This window comes from Doryrhamphus excisus, linkage group LG3, assembly GCF_037039965.1.
Source record: "Doryrhamphus excisus strain RoL-2023G ecotype Guam linkage group LG3, RoL_Dexc_Guam_v1.1, whole genome shotgun sequence".
Classification (NCBI taxonomy): Eukaryota; Metazoa; Chordata; class Actinopteri; order Syngnathiformes; family Syngnathidae; genus Doryrhamphus; species Doryrhamphus excisus.
This window is the reverse complement of record NC_136359.1, coordinates 13,117,383-13,139,049: the sequence shown is the minus strand read 5'-3', so window position 1 is coordinate 13,139,049 and position 21,667 is coordinate 13,117,383. Positions and strand designations below refer to the sequence as shown.

The window sequence follows — 21,667 nt, the reverse complement described above, 5'->3', positions numbered from 1 at the left end:
ACTTGTCAATTATTATTAAGGGACAAAAAATATCCAAACCTAATAACTGGTTGGCACACCCTTAGCAGCAAACACTGCATTCAATAAATTTGCAATAACTTCAGTCTCTTACAGTGCTGTGGAAGAATTTTGGCTCATCTTTGCAGAATTGTTGTAATTCAGCCACATTAGAGGGCTTTCGAGCATGGAGCAACTTTTCAAGGTCATGCCACAGCATCTCAATAAGATTCAGGTGGACTTGCTGGTTTGTTTTAGATCTGTTTGTTTTGTTCTGCTGCAGAAGAATCAGAATCAGAATCGCCTTTATTGTCATTGTATTGCATACAACAAAATTTGAGTGCAACTCCATGGTGCATTTTGTAGAAAGTAAAAATAAGAATAAGGAAAAAAATAAAAATAAAACAAGGAATAACAATATAAATATAAAAGTGGCAGGTGCTGTTCAGAGTAAGTGTAAATATATGTACATCAAAAACAACAGTAACAAAATGTAGAATTTCAGTAACCAAAATGTGGAATTGCAGTAAACAAAATGTAGTATTACAGATTTAGATATAGTACAGCAGTAACAGATGGCCAGGCATTATCTTTCAGGATTATTTTTGGTTGACACTCGAATTCATGGCTCCATTTATGACAGAAAGTCTTCCTGGTCTTGAAGTAGCAAAACATCCCAAGAACATCACACTACCACCACCATATTTTACTTTGTCTGTAAATTTGACTTTAATTTGTTTGCATGTTGCTAATAACATAACGTTGCATAAACATTTATTACACACCATGACTTTCTACAGCCTGTTTACTGTCTTTAATGTAAGTAAGACATCATTATTCTTGCACATCCGAAAATAAAATACACAGAAATGTCATATGTGGATACACCTCAACTCCACCTCAACTTCCAGTGTGCGTGAGCTGGAAATTTCTTGTTGTTAGAAAGCTAAATTTAGCAAAATATCAAATGCAATGAAGATATATGTATGCTCTGCAGAGTGAATTAATTCATTTGATAGCCAAGACAGATAATTATATCCAAGCTCACCAGAAGGTGATCAGACTTTTACAACAAAGTATCAGAGCTTTTCCTGGAGATTGAAACAAAGGTAAGACCACAAATGTGTATTTTGTTGTATAAAATGCTTACAATTAATTAATTCAGGCTAACTGTCTAACTGTATGGAAAATTCCCACATGCAGATATTTTTTTGAATTAGTCTTTTTTTCTGCAAACAAAATGGTAACAAACGCCAATGTTGTGTATGATGCAACATAAAATAAGCTAAGAGGTAAACCAATAGTCATGATAAATGTTCTACAAGTCGCAAAATTGTGTTGAGGGAAAGTCATCTCATTGGAGCTACAGGGGTTTGTTCACTGCAGCTGCACATGGACGAAATGTCTTAAAAGATTTAGATGTTTTGCCTCATTGGGAAAAATGAGTTCATGCTGGAAGATGAGCATGAATCTGTTGCTCTGTCTCAGCTGTAAACACAACAGTCAACAAATATTTGGAGAAAATCTGTTGCCTGGTTTAAGAGAAAGCAGTGAGGTTGAGTATTTGCAGTACTGAAGTATCATTATAGCTACGGTTTGGGTATAATAAAGAAAAAAAACATGTATTCATGTCTTACATAAGGATTGTGAATTCCAAAAACAGTTTTCCTCTAAAACTGACATAAAACATGTATAAAACATAGATAACACAGAATATATTATGGGTAAAAATAACAGAAACATTGTGATGAAAAGACAAACATAATGGAGGATGGATATAACAAATAAAATAGTAAAAAGTGATGAATTCAGGAATAAATGATATCAGACACTACAGTATAGTTGTATAGTTTCACCTAATATGTTTCTCAAATCTACTGATATTAGAGCATTGTTTGATTTCTTAATTCAGCCCATTCTAGGATACAAGTGATTCTGCATGTGGAGATCACCCATGTATGAGAAACCCAATATTTTTTGGTCTTTCTTGATTTCTGCAATGAAAAAACATCTCAGTTCTATTAAACTCATTTTTGTCCGTGCAAACGCTGAATAAGTACACTTGCCACACAGTCATTTTTGTGTCTTACTTTAAGCCCACTGAGCATAATAACAATATTAGCTTCCTCAATTTTGTAAAATTACATGGCACAAAATGTATAAAAAGCCCTTTATTTAAATGTGGTTGTTTTTGGCTTTTGGTGCTTTGCTTTGGCAGAACAACTTGTAATAGGTTGTTTTTATGAATACAGTATTTCAGGACCCAGTGTCTCTATAGAGAGCAGAGAGTAGCTAGTAATGGCACATTGCGTGGGCAGCAAAGGGCACAATTAAAACACGGGCACAAGCTTTGCATGTGTTCCTACAAGTACGAGCAAAATACTATGTGAAACTAGTCAGACCTTATAACACTAGGTACACATACACAATGTAATAAATGTAAATAATGTAGTATTTTACAACTGTTTTTAAAGAGTTAATACTGCTTTTCAAGGAGGTGTTTATTATAGTGGTTGTAGTCTGTCAAAGGCAGTTCTCAGATAAGAATAGTAATTATATATAGTAACTATGGTAATAGTAATAGTAACTCTGGGTGAAACAGTACGCCATCATCACGATTCAAGTACAGTACAACCTTGGTTAGTGTAATTAACCTATTCCTGAAACCTTTAGCGTATGCTAACCGAATACCTTTTTTGTTTGTAAATCCAATTACAGTAGTACCTCAGTTAACGGTTAGCACAATTTTTGGTTAAAAACCAGAATTTTAGCAAAAATTTTCCCTGGGCATGTGTTTGCTGTCTTAGCATCCGAAATACCACCCAGTTCGTTTAAGCCTCCATCTTGGATCACACACACACAAGACGAATACAATACTTGCACATGATTGCGCAATGCACTGGGGGCTGTGGACACCATTTTAGAGCAACAAATTAGTCAATAATCAATAAGAAAAGCAAAGCCTTGTGGTGTAACTGTGTTAGTTAGCAAAGAACTACAGAGTCAGCCGCCGATGACATCATAGACAGAGCTGAAAGTGAGTGGCTTCCAGTTTTAGATTTCCATTTTGACAGCATGCTAACAAGCTGCTAATGGCCACGTTTAGTAATATTGTACGACAAACAAAATAGTATAGACTTAAACTGAAAACATACACTAACCACTGTAAAATAACCACAATAAGTGGTCATTTTCAAGCATAAAACTAATATACAAATATAAGAAATTTAGAAGACTCATTCAAAATGCAATATATGGTATTCTACACTGCTCACCAGGTATCAGTGTAAGCAACAGGCACATTTATAACAACATAATAATTGAAATAATCATAATAATAACACTAGCTACTGTTGCGGCCATAATCCACCCAACTATGAACCCCCTGTGTCACTTCCTGACTTCCTGCCTTCCAGATGTCTGGAACAATGATTTACGTATATCTTACATCGCTTATTTGCTGTTAATATGTCATTTCATGTCTAGAGGGTGTTAATAATCATAAAAAAAACATATTATGAAAGTTGTGAACAGATTTTCTATGCTCTAACTACAAATATATTCAATTTATGAATAAGTATAAATAAGGAATCCTAATTCCTCATTTATCACGGCCGGGTTTGGAACCAATTAGCCGTGATAAACGAGGGATTACTGTAACATTAGACCCAATTTATTTTTAACAAGTTTGATTCCTTTGTTTTGTCAGCACTTCTTCTTCTTTCTCTCTCGGCTTTTCCCTTCAGGGGTCGCCACAGCAAATCAATCTCCTCCATTCAACCCTGTCCGCATCTGTCTCTTTGGTCTTCTTCTACGCCTCCTACCTGGCAGCTCTAAACCCAGCATCCTTCGACCAATATATTCACTATCTCTCCTCTGGACATGGTCCGAACCATCTCAGTGTGGCTTCTTTGACTTTATCTCCAAGGCCTCTAACATGTAATGTTACTCTGATGTACTGGTTCCTGATCCTATCCATCCTGGTCACTCCCAATGAAAACCTCTGCATCCTCATCTCTGCTACCTCCAGTTCTGCTTCTTGTCATTTCCTCAGTGGTAATGTCTCTAGACCAAACAACATGGCTGGTCTCACCGCAGTTTTATACCTGTTTTGTTTTGTCAGCACAAATGTACTAAACCACCACCACCAAGTATCACGGTTGAACATGAACAAGGTTGATGAAGTCTCATGTTGTCCAGTATAAAAAGGCAAATCTTAAATGATTGCCAGTTGTCATACTAATACTTTAATCATGCAGTTCTAATAACAGTACAAATGAGTGCATATTTCCGTGGTAGACCAGTGCACATATCAGTTGCAACTGACCAGTCCTTCCATCCGTATGACCCCATCTGTCTCCAGTTTGCCCCCCTCTCTGGGACAGCCCACCCTCTGCCTGCCTCCGCTCGGCATGTGAACAAGTCCGGATCTCGCCTGGGAGGAAATGCAATGTTTTCACTGGGAAGTTCGGGATTAGCGGACCATCGCAGGATTTCTTGGTAGCTCCACTCGGAATGAAGCCCCCTTTTTTCTGTTACAGTGTGGATTCATGAGCTTTATCACATACCGAAAATATAAACCACACTGTACCTCTAACAATTCAAATTTACAGTATCCATGGGTCATGCTCGGAATAAGATTCTTTGTGACAAACTGGCCAAAAAAAGAAATACAGCATTATCTTTTGTCCGTTGTTTGGGCGCCTTAATGCATGTATATTGATGTGAAGTGTGCATCTATCTTGCAATACTGACATTTAAGCATCCCAGTGCAGATTTAATCTGCAGCTCCTGAGGTTACTGCTATTATCTTCCACCAACTACTATGTAATCTACCCTGAGCTCATTCACATCTTCCTTATCATGTGATTTGCGACATGAAATACACACACAAGCGTGTGTGGAAGTCAAAATGAAAGATGGAGATTTATACTGTAGTGCACCCCTACCGGGAAACTTCCTGTACTTTTGCGACCCGGATGAGAAGCTGTTGATAAGATGAGTGTGTGGGCGCCAGCGGGGAAGGTGACATTAGCGACAAATCAGAGGAGGAGGAAGTCAATCAGCAGTACGAGAGGGAGGAGAACAATAAGTGTGTGACATGAAAGGAAAGCCAAGTGGGGAAAGTGGGAGTAAACACAGTGACACAGCCGGGCCGGGAATGTGGACCTGTCTCTGCATGTGCATGCACGTGCAGTCATAAGGGCATGGCAAGTGTCTTTTTATTTGTATTTGTGTATTTGCATGTGTGTGTGTGGGGGGGTGTTTTGCACCTGGCTGTGCTAGTTGTGCGTCAATGGCGGTGAGAGGTTGAGTCGTGCTCGCAGTCACACGGCTCAGAGTTGTGCTAACCTTTAAGACAAAAGGCAGTGACGTATGTGGCCCTCTGCTAATCCTGTGACGAAAGCCTTCTGAATGTCATGTATTCTTCTGGCCGCCATCAAAATCTGATTTAAACCAGGTTTGACTCACGCCACTTGGACAGCCACTGAGCAGGTGTGAGTTGTAAAAGGCATTTTGGTCAATTAAGCCATTTGTGAACTTCAGACTTTCATCACTTTTTCTATACAGCAGAAATGTAACTGTTTATTTTCATGTTTGGTGGCAGTTTTTCTAATTCACAGAAATAATTAATTGCAGATTTTCTCGTTTTGGCATCCAGCCGCAACACACCCCAACAAAATGAACATGCTTTTGCACAACAATGTTATATTTGAAGTGGTTAGCGTGCAGAACTCACAACTAGGAGACCAGGGTTCAATTCCACCCTCGGCCATCTCTGTGTTGAGTTTGCATGTTCTCCTCATGCATGCGTGGGTTTTCTCCGGGCTTTCTTCTCTTCTTTCCTCCCACATTCCAAAAACATGCTAGGTTAATTGGCGACTCCAAATTGTCCATAGGTATGAATGTGAGTGTGAATGGTTGTTTGTCTATATGTGCCTTGTGATTGGCTGGCGACCAGTCCAGGGTGTACCCCGCGTCTCGCCCAAAGACAGCTGGGAGAGGCTCCAGCACCCCTGCGATCCTTGTGAGGAAAAGCAGTAGAAAATGAATGAATGAATGTTAGATTTGCTACAAATGTTGTAAGAATGTTGTTTTCTCGTGTTAAACAATACTAAGTTTCAGATAATTAGGTTTGCACATTTAAAAGTGAGCCCTGAAAGAAGTTTGGGATGGCTCTGAATGCTCAGTTGCAGAGCTTTGTGATGTCAGTGCGATCCCGGACTTCCTTATATGGGCGTGCCCAGTTACGCTGTAGACCTGCCTTCTCCCCAGTTCTGCTTCGCTCTGTTTACAATGTTCGCAATGGCTCCCAGGAATTGATTCTTCGGGTTGAACAAACATCAGAAGTGGTTGGAGTTGCTTGATTCCTGTCTTTATTTTTATCTGTCAACAGCATTTCACGTGGACTGGGTCATGTCGAGGAGTACATTTTGTAAATTTTGATTCCTGTAATGATTAACTCTTGGAGCCTTTGAAAATATCACTGAGTGTTTTATGAAAACCTTTGGACAAGTTGAACCATCTCTGTGGTCTATGGTCTATCCAGCTACACCCTGTAGCTCACAGGAATGCCCGGAGCAACAGTCCACCATATGCAAAGCCATGAGACTCTCTGGACCATGCAAATATGATACTATATCTAGATCTGAAAATATCCCAAAAGTTCCTGGAAGATTCAAAAGCTGCAATGTGACGTGCGCTCTGCAGTCGTGGCGTCAGTGACATCATCTGATCTGGTTCATCAACGCTGGCAACAACAGTAATTCTACACCTGCAAAGGCATCCTTTCAAGCTGCGAACACGATGGGTTTCGGTCTTCTTTCATGTGGGCATGCAGTGTCAATCGAGATTTTAGGCAGGAGGTGATAACATTGCTGTAGGATGACAACACAAAAGCTCTTTAACATGCTCTAACAGACCACATAAGTGATCCGCAAAGAAATGCTGGCACCAAGATCGCCTTGTAATGCGGTTTAAGTGAAAGATCCTTCGAGGGGCTTCAGTGGAAAATGTCCAAATGGACGAGCAAGAGGAAGGATGAGTCACACCAGCCTGGAGGTGATCAAGACATTAGAGAGTTGTTAGGAACACTTTATCCATAGGAACAGCAGCCCCCCAGGTCAACTGTCCTATTTGCTTTTCAACTCCTTTACTCACAAGAAGAACTGGGGGAGTGAAAAAGTGAAAATCATCGTCTTGATTATTTAGCCTCGTTCCCCCAAATGATGAATGCCCTTTTGTCTCGTACAAAAGGCCTTGTTAGTGAGGAAAAGAAATGTTTATTGAGCACATATGGGGCGATACACAAACTCACCGGTCACTGCAGTATGACAATGTGCCTGACCCATGGGATTGCGGTAACTGACACAAATACTGAATTCCAGATGAGCGGAAAGCAAACAGACAACCAGAGTCACCTTCTGTAGTGTACATATGGCCCATATTTCCCAGCTATGCCATTGATGTGCACGCCGAAGATAATCAATGTGCCGCTGCTGCGAGTGGTGCTCATTCGCCAATGCAGTACACTGGTTTAACTTAGCGTGCGATAAACAGCAGCGGCATAAATTATATTTTTGGAATAAGACTTTGGGATATCTGGTGGTTGACCAACCTCCAAGAGGAAAGTCCAGTGGCAGTCACACTTTCATCTTAGATCGATGAATTAAGGCTGTGACTCCACTGATCCCCACTGGTAATGGTAATGTTTGTACATGGTTGAAAATTTTTAATGAAGTGCGTTTACCCTATACTGTATCATTCCGCGAGATCGAGCACCCAAACAAAGCACCGTAAGGCATGTTGACTCACTTTCTGTGCATTTTTTATTCATAATAATTACAAATGCAATTTGATAAATAAGGTGACATCTCGCCAGGATGTCCGGGAAGTCCACAAGTTGTCATTTATCATTATTTTGTACAATATTTTAGCTTTATTCTTTTTTATATGTATTTTATGTTAATATTTTTGGTTGTCTGGAACTGATTCATTGGATTTACATTATTTCCTATGGAAAAATTGCCTCATTTTTCATCTGATCTTTTGGAATGAATGAATAAAAACAACCGAGGTACCACTGTATTTGTTTCAGACATGCATAAGTTACATTGGGGAATACCACATCTTTACACTTGGACACTTCCTGTCTTTAAATGTTCCGTAAATGTTATTTAATGAAGCGCTAAATTACCATCTCAATAAGGAATGTCAAATAATAGCATGATGACTTTTACAGTGATGAATAAATAAAGAAAAAAGTGTTAAATACATAATTAAATAACAAATACCTAAAATAATAACAAAAAATGAATCGGTGACAGGAAAAGCGGTATCAGGGAGTACGGTTCTCAGCTTTCTTGTTCATCCAAATACCTTCTAAACTCCAGTATTGCAAAACAAGTCACACAAACCAGGGACTGTTATTAGGTTTCTTCAATTATAACACTTTTGACATGTGTATTTTGTATTATGTCTCCCATAATTACCGTTACAGTAAACAATCCAGCAGCTTGACGTGTGCAAGGCGAGTATGCGCATGCATTAGTTCGTGTGTCATGTCCTTGCGTTGAAACTAACTGCTGTTGTGATGGTGAGATGAAAAGTTAGAGGCTGCCCAGCCCCGTCTACACAATGAAGACATCCTTGGAGATGGTCTTTGTTTACTGCTGGGTTGTCAGGGTGTCCTCCCGAGTCAGGCAATAAGGAAAGGGATTATTTGCTTTGGCAGAGGAACAGGGATCTAATCAGATAACTGTGACATGTGAAAACACAGGAGTCCAACTCGCTCCGTATCTGCGTCAGTTTCGGCTCACCTTTCACCCTGTGACCTCAACGACATTTTTACAGACGCTTTCTCTGGTTGGGAAGCATGTCTGAGGGGACTTTTCCCATTGGAGTTCAGTAGGATTACATTTGAAAATAAAATCCACTGCAATTAATTGAAAATGTATATATTTTTTGGTTACTTGATAGCCCCCAAAATGAATGAAATAATAGCAAAACACAGCATATTTGGGAAAAATGTACAGAGGATATTTGGGACTCTATTGATTCAGCAGTCAAACAACTTGAAACCCAACTTTAAATGTTAAAAATATAATCATCCACGCTCCTGGGTTGGAATTTTGACCTGCATGTCTTTTTGTGCCGTTTGCACGTTTTCACTGTGCATGTGTTGTTTTTTTCCTGGAAACTCCATTTTCCTCCCACTGTCTAAAATCGATTCTGCATGTTTGTTTGTCAATGTGTAATTCACTGAAATTGAATCCTCCCAACCAATCCAGCTTGTGCTCCACGTCTGACCAAAAATCAGCTGGGTTTGTTGTCTTCTCTCCCAAATCTTTTGTGTGCTTGATTTTTTCGTGTGTTCTGTTTCACAACAATGTCAGTGAAGATAAGAGAAAACTGGTAGTACCGTAATAATAATACTAATTACCAGATAAATAAAACAACAATAGGCACAATATCAAATGAACACAATGTTTAAAACACACAAAATGTATACTGACTCTGAATGTTTATTTAAAGCCTGGTTCATCGCTGCCCATAAACTGGCATCAGACTCCGGTCCAATGTTTGAGAACCCGAGGTCAAATCACACACTAAAGCACATTCTGTGTCATTTCTCTCATTTCTCCATGGTTGACTTCATTTAACAGCTATTTAGCTTCACTTCACTTAATTTTTTCCCCCAACATCTCTCATCTGTCTGTCTTGTCTGCTAAGACAAGGTGGATGCGATAAGTAGATGGCTCAGGATGGCAGATTTGTCATGTCTAATTGCTACACCACCAGCCTTATCTGATCTTGCATGGGTGTCGTTGTAATGAAATACCACTGGAGAGGAGCCAGGAAAGGTGAGCATTACACAGCATGAGCCATGCATAGCACAATCCATCCCTTCATGCCTTTTGGCTTTTCCACACGCAGTCCAGAAAGTTATTGTGCCTTGATGTGAGGGCTGGGGGATGACAGGAGTTCTGAGGTAACCATTATGATAAGTGATGATCTCCACACCACATTGTGCATTGTGCATTGATCCCACTGTTGAATGAAGGCTGATTATTTTATGAGATGGAACATTTCTAGCATGTATATTTTAGTGGGGGATATTTTTGTGTCAGGGTATCTGATATCGTAACATGTCTATAAATAACCCTACTTGATTACCAGGAATACATTTACTGTAGTTTGCATAAGGGAATTTTCCAGGATTTTGCCCGTCATCTGCAATCCTTATATGTGAGACATGCATTCTAAAAATATAAACACAGATAAAAAGAGGCAACTAAACATGCACATAATACCCTCAACAATATAGTCGTGAGAGAGCGTGTTGTGGATTTGACTTTTTCAGAATTGCACGGCGGTCGAGTGGTTAGCGCGCAGACCTCACAGCTAGGAGACCAGGGTTCAATTCCACCCTCGGCCATCTCTGTGTGGAGTTTGCATGTTCTCCCCGTGCATGCGTGGGTTTTCTCCGGGTACTCCGGTTTCCTCCCACATTCCAAAAACATGCTAGGTTAATTGGCGACTCCAAATTGTCCATAGGTATGAATGTGAGTGTGAATGGTTGTTTGTCTATATGTGCCCTGTGATTGGCTGGCCACCAGTCCAGAGTGTACCCCACCAAAGACAGCTGGGATAGGCTCCAGCACCCCTGGACACTCAGAATTTTCAGTCTTATTTTGATTATGAAATGTATGAAGATATCATGATACCATGAAGAACTTGTGAGGAGTGATCAAATTACAGTCATTCGGTGACTTGGCTACATTGTGCTCATTGATGTGGATGCGCAAGGAACTGTGGCATGCCTTGGTCCATCTTGTCCAATGGCACCAAAAAAGGGGAGTGTGACGTGCATGGGTATGTATCTTCTATGTAGTTCTTGGGACTGCTAGCAACAGCAACCAACAGAACAGCACAAATGGCCTTGGACACAGTGCACAGATAGACTCCTGGTGGCGATGAGGCTTATTAAATGATTAAAGTACCCTTTCTGTTGGATCCCATATTTTCCCGGTTTCCTCCCACATTCCAAAAACATGCTAAGTTAATTGGCGACTCCAAATTGTCCATAGGTATGAATGTGAGTGTGTTGTCAATGAATGAATGGACGTTGTGTGTGTACACACGTGTATGTAAATAACTTTCCAGCAGTCTGGCACTCACAGAAATGTAATCCATACCCTTCTTTGTTCTTAAACCTGATTGGACACTAATTGATCCAATTTAATGAGGGAAATTCTGTGGGTAAATGTGTTGGCTTGCTGGTAATGATGTAGTCATGGTGTAACGGTGTAATGTTAGTTGAATACTTTGAATGGGGACACATTTTACTCAACAAACTCACTGAAAATCCCAAGTATTTCCAAGTTATATGACTTAAAGTCCAAGTCAAGTCCAGAGTCATTGATGTCAAAGTCCAAGTCGAGTCACAAGTATTTGACCATATTCAATACATTAAGTTAAGCCATCAAAATTGTGACTCATGTGGCTCAATAATGTCATAATCCTCGGAACGTCCCTGCTGGTAACATTCTAATTATAAGTGGCCAAAACACTGATCTATTTGTGACGTACTGTAAGCATATTATAAGCATATTATATTAATTGGCATATAAATATTAAGCATATTAATATGTAAACATATGTTAAAAGCAATTTTTTTTCACGTAAAATGGAATGTATTTGGTACTTTTGGACTTAGTTGGATTAAATCTGTGAATAACTTTCCAAGACGCCTTGTGTAATTGTGTATTTTTACTTTTATTCACAGCATTTTTGTAGTTTTCTGGAGTCCAGATTTAGCCCAGTTTCATAGGTTTGGACAAGACAATGTATTTTCTGCACTTCCCTTCAAATAAAAGGATAAGTTAGAGGTTCAACTTAATAGAAAGTAGCAGCAATGGTTTGAATTATGGTTTGGATTAAATATTGGGTAGTCTATCACTCATGTCAATGTGGTTTTGGTTTGTTTACTGGCAAAACAAAAGTATGAGTGAGCCAAGCAAAAAAGGGCCTCTCACTATGCCAAAAGTAATGTTTTTATGACATATACATTTCTCTCATGTGATTTACTACTTGTTTTATGAGATGTAGCTGACACCGACATCGGCTGTGGTGCTTCATCTCTTTGCTTGCTTGGGCAACAGGGCGTCTCTTGTTTGATTCCTCACAGTCTTTAAGAAGCTCATAATGCCAGAGCCACCAGTGCCCCGTTCCTCCAGCGCTCTGGGGGCCTTGCAGATCATCTCCGCCTCAGTGTCCTCTTTGCGGTTGTATAGTTGTCGGGCTTTAGAGGCAGGAATTGTGATAAAGCGTGTGACGACAGTGATGTGATAGCTGCGCAAAGCCAAGAGTTTGGACACACATTCCTGAAAGGCCTCAGTGAGGTCTTCATTGGCCTGCTGCTGCACAAACGTCCTCAGGGAGGGTTGCAACGAGATGTCCTGGATGAGTTGTTTGTGAGCAGGTAACATGTAGCTCCTCATGCGGGTTAGGAAGGCGCCTGCATATCGAAGGACTTTGTCATCACACTTCCCATCAGTCAAAAAAGACAAGAATACAGTTAAAATAAATACTTATCTTACCACTTTTGTCCTCATGTTTGACTCCCAAAAGTTCATCAAAACAGTGCAAGAGGCTGCTTTGTGCAGCGCTCCCGCCAGAGTACTCCACTGGTTCTATCTGGACACCCTCATAAACCAAACCATTTGGCATACATGGATTATCTTTCCACCTATAAAAGCGTTTAGACACACATGAAAACCTGATTATATTCCTACCATGCAAAACGTGCAATACACTCCGGATCAAAATTGACCAGTTGAACCACAACAAATTACATTTTGCACTGTTGGATCTAAGAGAACTGTTGGACTGACCGGTCTAAGTACAGCTTCAAAATGCAAAATCAGAATACAGAAGAAGAAATGTGAGTGAGGCCCAAAAAAGTGAATACGCAATGTATTGCAAATAACTATAGCGTGTTTATCAAATGACACAGTCTTCAATATTCAAAATATCGACAAAAATGTAGATTCAGTCGAATAGTTTTCTCTACGGTATTTACAATGTCACGATATATTGACAAGTGGTCGGATTGTCCAGTTGCATAAGCAAGGACTCTCCCAGCACCCCATTCCTGCTGAGGTTTGACGCAGTAAAAAAGTCACACTTAAAACTCATGAAGGTCATGGAACAAAAGTGGTAGACCCCCCAAAAATGTCACCGAACCTGAGCTGGAGGATCCGTCAAAAGAAGGTACGATCCTCTGGCTATGTGGAGTTGTTGCAGGAGCTATCCCTAATGACTGAAGTCCCTCGTCTATGAGGCAATGACTGGGTTTTTCAACGCTACAGTTCACAATGCCTGCTTGATAAAGGACTTCTTTCAGAGGAATAACCTCACTCTTTTGGACCATCCTTTGTGTTCCCCTGATCTAAATCCAGCTGAGAATATTTAGGATTGGATGGCAAGGGAAATTTTACAAAAATGGACATCAGTTTCTGGCAATGGATGCCCTCCATGTAGCCATCTTCACTACCTGGAGCAACATTCCCACTTGCCTGGAAACACTGGCATCAAGCATCCCTAATCCAATTTTGAGGTGATTCACAAGAATGGCACAGCTACTCATACTCTTATTTGAGCTATGGTCTTAAACCCGTGGTCAGCTGATGAACAACATTCATTCATTCATTTTCTACCGCTTTTCCTCACAAGGGTGCTGGAGCCTATCCCAGCTGTCTTCGGGCGAGAGGCGGGGTACAACCTGGACTGGTCGCCAGCCAATCACAGGGCACATATAGACAAACAACCATTCACACTCACATTCATACTTATGGACAATTTGGAGTCACCAATTAACCTAGCATGTTTTTGGAATGTGGGAGGAACCCGGAGTACCCGGAGAAAACCCATGCATGCACGGGGAGAACATGCAAACTCCACACAGAGATGGCCGAGGGTGGAATTGAACCCTGGTCTCCTAGCTGTGAGGTCTGCGCGCTAACCACTAGGCCGCCGTGCCGCCCCTGATGAACAACATATTTCAGTTTAATGGATGTTTGCCTTAAATTGCTTATCAGAATTTTTTGTCTCACTTCTATTTCTTCTTTTTGCAATTTGAGGATATTCTTAGAACCTAAAATCCAATTGCGCAAAATGTAAATTCTTGCAATTTTTCATGAAATTTTGATCAGGCATGTATATATACCCAGACAGGAAGATCCTCATGATGCCATAGAAGACAGACGGATCCACATGCACTGTAAGAGACAAATGGGTATGACATGATATTGGTAATTAATGAGTGAAAAGACTGTTTATATATATATATATATATATATATATATATATATATATTTTTTTTTTTTTTTTTTTTTTTACCTTGCATTAGCTTAAGGCATCCTACCATGCCATCTATAGATTGGCTGATCTCCTCCAAGGCTGTGACCACAGCTTTAGAATCACCACATCTGACACCATTGATGACTTTAGGAATGCTCTGGAACATAGTCACATAGCTGATTGGAACATAGCCTGTTGTATTTAATGGTCTACACTCACTATACTACAGTATATGGACAAAAGTATTCAAGATTGATTAAAACAGAGTTGGAGTTAGGATGTTCATTTACGATAATAGTGAAGCAGAATTAGCATTATTGCCAGTTGTCACTGATATTAACACAAAATACATTTTTATCTCATGTGTATTTGATTTTTTTCTTTAAAAATGTTTGTACGTACCATTTGTACTTCCTGTAAATAGAATTATGCAATTCTTTGGTCCATATAGTGTATGTTCATTCTAAAACTCAAACACTGACTACCCACAAACAAACTACTATCTTCACCCTCAGAGCAGGAATTGCTGCTCTCTCCACCATTAGCGTGACAAGGAAGAAGCCCTGCACACTTTCACCACCGGGTATGCTAACCAGCAGCTCCAAGTTCCTGCGGAAAGTAAGTAAAACTTAAGTTAAGTAAGTTAAACATAACAATTTGAAGCATACACTTGAATGTAATTGTACATGTACTCACTCGATGTCTAAAGGGCTGGTGCAGGAATTCAAAGATGGGAATAAAGGAGGTAGATTGTTAGGTGAGTTTTTAGAAAGATGGAATAAAGACATGTTCATAAGTTATTTGGTGTCACCCGTCTGGATCCTTCTTCCGCCAGTTCGCCAGGACCGCATCAGCATGGGTGAGAATTGGAGGAAGTCCTAAGCGGCGGGACACCTCCCAGTATGGGACAGCCAGAGTACAAGGAAGCATCTTAGAAGATCATGCACAGAAAATGTGTGAGCCTTCTTATAGCCAATAGATACTGTATACAGTGAGTATATTTCACATCTCTGACTGTACATATTTAATGTTAATGTTTGGAAAGGTCCATATTTGGTCATGGTCATAGGTTTCATTTGTTTCCAACATGCTGAATAGTTAAATTATAATATTAACCAAAAACAAGGATGCTGAACCCAACGATGATATACACGAAATTTACGATGCTTTATAATTTCAAACATTTAAAGATGGAAAATTGTTATATTATAAAATATGATCAATAACCAAAAAAAAAAACAATTCCAAAGGTTCAGGAAATGATTCCAAAAAACATTTTTTAGGGAAAATGTTACTTCAGACAACCTCTGTTGTGCATGTCGTCCCCAATCTTATGAGTATGCATTAACTCCATGCATTTGTTGTGCTTTTTCTTTAGCTTTTTAGAAACACTATTTCAAAAATCTGTGTACACGACCGTCTCTCTAGAATTTGACCACATACAACAGAATGCCCAAATGCTGAACAATTTAATGGCCCAATAAAAACCAGGACATTTTCATAATTCATTCATTCATTTTCTACCACTTATCCTCACAAGGGTTGCGGGGGTGCTGGAGACGGGGTACACCCTGGACTGGTCGCCAGCCAATCACAGGGCACATATAGACAAACAACCATTCACACTCACATTCATACCTATGGACAATTTGGAGTCACCAATTAACCTAGCATGTTTGTGGGAGGAAACCGGAGTACCCGGAGAAAACCCACGCATGCACGGGGAGAACATGCAAACGCCACACAGAGATGGCCGAGGGTGGAATTGAACTCGGGTCTCCTCACTGTGAGACCTGTGTGCTAACCATTGGGTCGCCATGCAGCCCACATTTTCATCAGATTTGATAACAAAAACAAGTACAACCTGGAAAGAATGTGAGCTGTTATTACAGCTTTCATTGTGCACACATCCATTTTATTTTACAGCATGTAAATAAATAAAGACCAAAACCGTTTTTAAACATAAATCCTGTTCCTCAATAGTTTGCATGAACCCTGTTAATGTTGCTATTGGGAGGACAAATAAAGGGAGATACCTCAACTGTGTTCTTCTCACCGTCCTGCCAAACATATCCCATAGTCATCGCACTGAGGGCCAGGTGTGCTAGTCGCAATTCACGGTGTTTCTGCAAAAACTGGGTGCTCAACTGAGGCATCTGCACAGAAGGCAGGACTGAGCTGAACCTTGACTCAATAAACCCAAAGAGCTGGTTTTGTGACATAAAATGACCCCACTTACCTTGTTAACTTGAGAGCGTAACTCGTGTGCAAGAACAAGTTCTGGGACTTGGCAGGCGATATCCATCCATGGTTGGTAGTAAGGTGGAAGATTTTGCTTTGGATAAACAGAATGGAATGGTGATGACGGAAATAAATCATACGTTTCAGTTTTGCTACTGCTGCTGTGTGGAGGGTGACCTTAGACTTCGGGTTTATATAAAGTGATTTTGTAACACATGCTGGCTTTTGGAATAAAGTTCAAGACAAAGAAAACAAGGACAATGACAGAACCAGCTTCTCTTCGTGAATTTGTCCTAATCAATACCCCTAGCCCCGGGGTCAGATTTTAAGCTGTTATGTGCACAATTTTGAGTCTTATCTAACTGGAAAATTTGCTCTGAAATTCTATGTTTACTCTAATATCACTGATATGCTCCAGGCATAATTTGCTTACAATCAAATATTTCTTAAAATATTTCGTAAAAGTTGCCACAAGGCATTTAAAACCTACCAGAGGCTCTGGTAGAATGAAGCCGAGTTCCTCTGAAACATGGTACAGGTCCAGAGAGAAAGGAGTTGTCGAGTCTTTGCGAGCAGCCATTCCGAAACCCGAGATTCTGTCGTACAACAATTCTGCAGCACGCCAAAGACCTCAACCTGTGTGGACTGCAAGCTCAGAGTTCACTTTACAGCTTTACAGCTGATGTCAATAATTACCTAACCCCAAAACAAAGGGAGACCCTTACATTGCACAATGACACATAAAGCGTGGAAAATCAGTGCACATGTGTCACTTTGTGGAGACTTCCACACGCTTCCGCAATGAAAATTTACCACAATCGTCTTGCCAGCCAGTGTTGAATCACTTCTGTCATTGCTCCCAAAAAGATGTCATCTGACATTTGTTACATTAAATGTTCCTTCATTTTTTTTTCATCATGTATGCAACTTTCATGAGCTTCTAAACATGTTTTTTTTCCCAGTTACAGTTCCCTCGTTAAGTTCAATCCAATAAAAATGTAACGTTGTTTACTGAGCAAATTTGCCACAATCACGGTTAACTTGGTTAAAGACAGTGACTGTCAATTGTGCTGTATAGTAGGGATGAGCGAGTACACCACTATATGTATCTGTATCTATATCTGGACTGTGAATGGGTGAGGCAAAAAAAGAGGAAATGGATGGGATTTTCTTGGCATGATCAGCCGGAAATAGCCATGGCTTAAATCGTTACATTACTTTAAGTCTGAAATTAACATGGATTGATAAGAAGTGGCTGTATTTATTATTATTCATCATGTGTCTGTAGCATCAGTGTCCGTGTAGTGTCAAACAGTATCAATAGAGTCAACTTTCAAATCACTTATTACCCATTCACAATCCTGCAACGTTTTACTCATTCAGTTATTTCTAAATAAATTGGTAATATATGAACAATCAATACAAAGTCACATTAAAGGATAGTGATTAGATTTCCCAACACTTTGTATCTTCTGTGTGATGATATTCACATTGTTGTTTTGCTGCTTCACACGCCTTCTAAATGTTTTACATGGAAGTACGCTTCATTTAACTGAGCTAATATCCAGTGGCGGCTCTGGCTTTAATGACGCCCGGGCGGATCAACGCTGTCTTTTACATGTTTTGTTGACACAAATTAACAGTACAATTATTATTATCTCCTACCCTTATCCCAGCTACTGTTACCCTAACTGAACCAGCTCATATCCACTCACAGTTCCCTCATTTTTATTTCACTTTTTTCCCAAAAAAATATGTTTCAGGTTTCAGGGTGTCTGTAGTATAATTAATATCATATAATGTCGTATTTTTGAGCAATTACCATTTTTTTACCTTATAATTAAGGTGAAAGCTGAGGTCCAGTGGCACCTGCTGCCTGGAAAAACTTTCATCCCCATCACGTGGTAGACATTTGATCACGTTTTGGGGGCGCAAGTATCACGGCTGTATGCCATGGGCTGACACGATGAGAATTTGGTGAGCGCTGAACATAAGTAAAGAGATTTTTTTTCTTTGCCTTTCCGCGGTGCCTTTTCTGGATTATGCCGCCCTGGACAATTGCCTATATGGCAATTTAATAACGCACATTCTACATAGAACATGCTGATTTATATAAACACATGACAGTAAAATTACTATTGTAAACCAGCAGAAGTTTACAATGGATGCGGAGACCACACCCAACATATCACACCAATGCCTCTATTACATCCAAACACACGTGCACACAGGTGGAACTACCACGTTTTAACATTAAGTTACGTTACAAAACACACTTTTCTACACCAAACTTGGGTAAAAAACTGTTTGCAAATGCATATAATTTCTCAGAGATGAACTGCGTTACGTTACCACATATTACCAACCTGTTTGGTATAACAGAAGGAAGACACGTTGCGGTCTGTAGTTGGTGTAGAAAAGGAAGCCTCGACCAAGTATCTCCCATTCGATCCTTCTTTTAAAGTGCTCCTCCCACTGCTGGTGTGGCACAATAATCCATCTAACTGAGTTTTTTTCCCACAACACGACCTAGAATACACATGAAACAAAAATATATTAGGCCGCTTAATATTCACATTTCTACACTCCAAATAAACTATTGTGACTACTATTTGTAAGCATCACATTATCAACCCAACTCTTTGGTAGCAACTATTCATTTTTTTCTACAATGTGCCATTCACAGGCCCGTGAAAAAATGTGGTCTACAAATGGCCCTTGGGCCACACTTTGGATATCCGTGTTTTACAAGGCACAGACAGGCACCAGGTTGAGGTGCACCTCAACCGCAAGCCTCTTGTGAGGATTACACAGTTTGCGTGACAAAAGAAACACTTCATCTCTTTTTCTTTGAATATGAGTCATGTGGGAATTCGTAAGTTACGATGCATACAAATGAAAAAAAAAAGTATTTTTTGCAAATGTGGGGTGCGTCAGTTAGCTTTTGTGGCACATATTTGTGCCACAATAATTGTCGTCAGTATAACAGTAAAAGCAAATGTTATGTTTGCGAATGATGTCGGCGAGTATATTGAACAAAAGAGGACCGGGCACTGATCCTGCTGGAACTCCGCAAGTGACACCCCAGCACTCAAAGGTCACATAATCATCAACTACACAATACGTCCGATCCCCAAGATAAGACCTAAGCTGAGAAAGTACCAGACTGGTAAGGTTTGAAGCCGTTCCAGTAGGATAGAGTGATCAACGGTATTGAAGGCAGCACTGAGATCCATTAATTGAACAAAACCAAAAGTATCAATTATTGTCTGAAAAGCAACACTAAGGGACTGCTCCAGAGAATTTACATGAATATAAGTCACCCATAAGTACAATATTGTCTGCGTGGATTCCTAGGTCTGCAATAAATTCAGAGAATTCATCCAAGAAGCCAGAGTAGGGACCACAGGGGACAGTAGAGAAGTGAAATAAAGTAATTTGGTTTCAACCAGGTCTCACAAAGAGTGAATGTTCAGATTGTGGTCTCTTACGAGAGACAAACACAGCTTTTGAAAAAACTAATATTCATAAGGCCAATTTGCGGTAGAAAATGAATGAATGAATGAATTTGAGAAGTCAGAATTATTATTTCATTTGAGTAAATGAAGGTTTCCTGTTACCTAAAGTACAGCAATAATAAACTCATCCCTCATATATCGCAGTGAATTGATTCCAGACCATTCATTCATTCATTTTCTACCGCTTATCCTCACGAGGGTCGTGGGAGGTGCTGGAGCCTATCCCAGCTGTCTTTGGGCGAGAGACGGGGTACACCTTGGACTGGTCGCCAGCCAATCACAGGGCACATATAGACAAATCAGACCGGACCATGATAAGTACATTCAAAGTAGGATTCAATACTAATAAGCTGAATCTTTTGTAGTTAGGTCCTGCCATGGTTGAGTACATGCAGTGGGAAGGTAGTCTAATTTCATGTCATGTCTCATCAATGTAACATTACTGACACCAATGACCATAATACTACAGTGACTTGTCTTTCAATATTTTTGGACTAAGATTAGGCCATAATCAGCCACAAAACAACAATCATTCATTGCTTTTTGAAAAAACACTAGCGATGTTCAAGCTGCAATGTAGCGAGGGACAACTGTCGTTCCAGTTAGTAGCCTCGTGATTACCATATTCCCTTGTATTTGCTCATTTACATATTGGACTGGGAAGACCAAGTATTCCCAAATAGGAGATCTTAACGACCAAAGAGGGTTTTCAAGTTCTGGCTTCTCCTTGGCACCATTTATAGCTTAAGGCTGTGCTTATTTTTATGCAGTAGACAATGATTATTTTGCATGGCAGTTACACCTCCACCCAATTTGTTCCCTGTGGATATACTGTGGACCTCCAGACTATACCAAAAACATATGAATACATGTACCATTACTGCAGAGAGAAAGATACTTTATGACAGACAAAATGTCTCACACCGTTCACACTGTAGTTCTATGAAAGAAATGCGCCAAGGTGCTGAACCTAATGAACAGAGCAAACTCTCTTGCAGCCTGTTTGGAGGCGAGAGATGAAGAAAACAGGCTTGCAAGTTCATTTTCATGCATTGTGTGATGAATGAATACATTTTTTATCGTCCCAGGCCTAATGCCTACGAGACATTTTTTTCCTGAACGAGAACTGAACTGATGTTTTAATCTCGGAGTCTCACCCCTACTTGGTAGCTATTTTCATATAAGCAGTGGCAGTATCTGGCATGTGTATTATGGAGGGGCGCACAGAGCGCCATTGATCAATAAGAGCCGCCACTGATGCAAGAACGGCCTTTGAATAGGACAGTAAATTACATGTCCACCTCTCTGAGGAGCCAGTGAGGAAACATTGGGTACACAACATTGGGTATCTAATGGAATGTTCTGAGAGTATTGTGGGTGTAGTAATCTTTTGTATGGGATAACTTTAGGGGGTGCTGGCTTAAAGTTGAGTGAATGTATTTTTACATTGTGTTTATGACTTACTGCACGATTACAAGGTTGCTTTAAATTGTAGTATGCTGATAAAAGTAATAAATATGCAGTCAAAACAAAAAGCTCATATTTAT

The 21,667-nt window shown here is 39.9% G+C and overlaps 1 protein-coding gene across 2 annotated transcripts; it reads right to left on the bottom strand.

Moving 5' to 3' along the window:
* Positions 1-11,964: 11,964 nt before the first annotated feature.
* On the bottom strand, positions 11,965-17,261 carry ido1 (indoleamine 2,3-dioxygenase 1). Of its 2 annotated transcripts, XM_058071927.2 has the most exons (10): positions 17,093-17,261; positions 16,601-16,696; positions 16,398-16,517; positions 15,173-15,291; positions 15,058-15,072; positions 14,871-14,970; positions 14,401-14,518; positions 14,228-14,279; positions 12,600-12,748; positions 11,965-12,517 (listed from the first exon to the last, which is right to left on the bottom strand). In XM_058071927.2, the coding sequence occupies exons 1-10, from the start codon at positions 17,180-17,182 to the stop codon at positions 12,135-12,137; spliced, it is 1,242 nt and encodes a 413-aa protein (XP_057927910.2). In that variant the 5' UTR covers positions 17,183-17,261; the 3' UTR covers positions 11,965-12,134. The 2 variants fall into 2 exon arrangements, with proteins under 2 accessions (XP_057927910.2, XP_057927911.2); XM_058071928.2 differs by lacking the exon at positions 16,398-16,517.
* Positions 17,262-21,667: the final 4,406 nt, after the last annotated feature.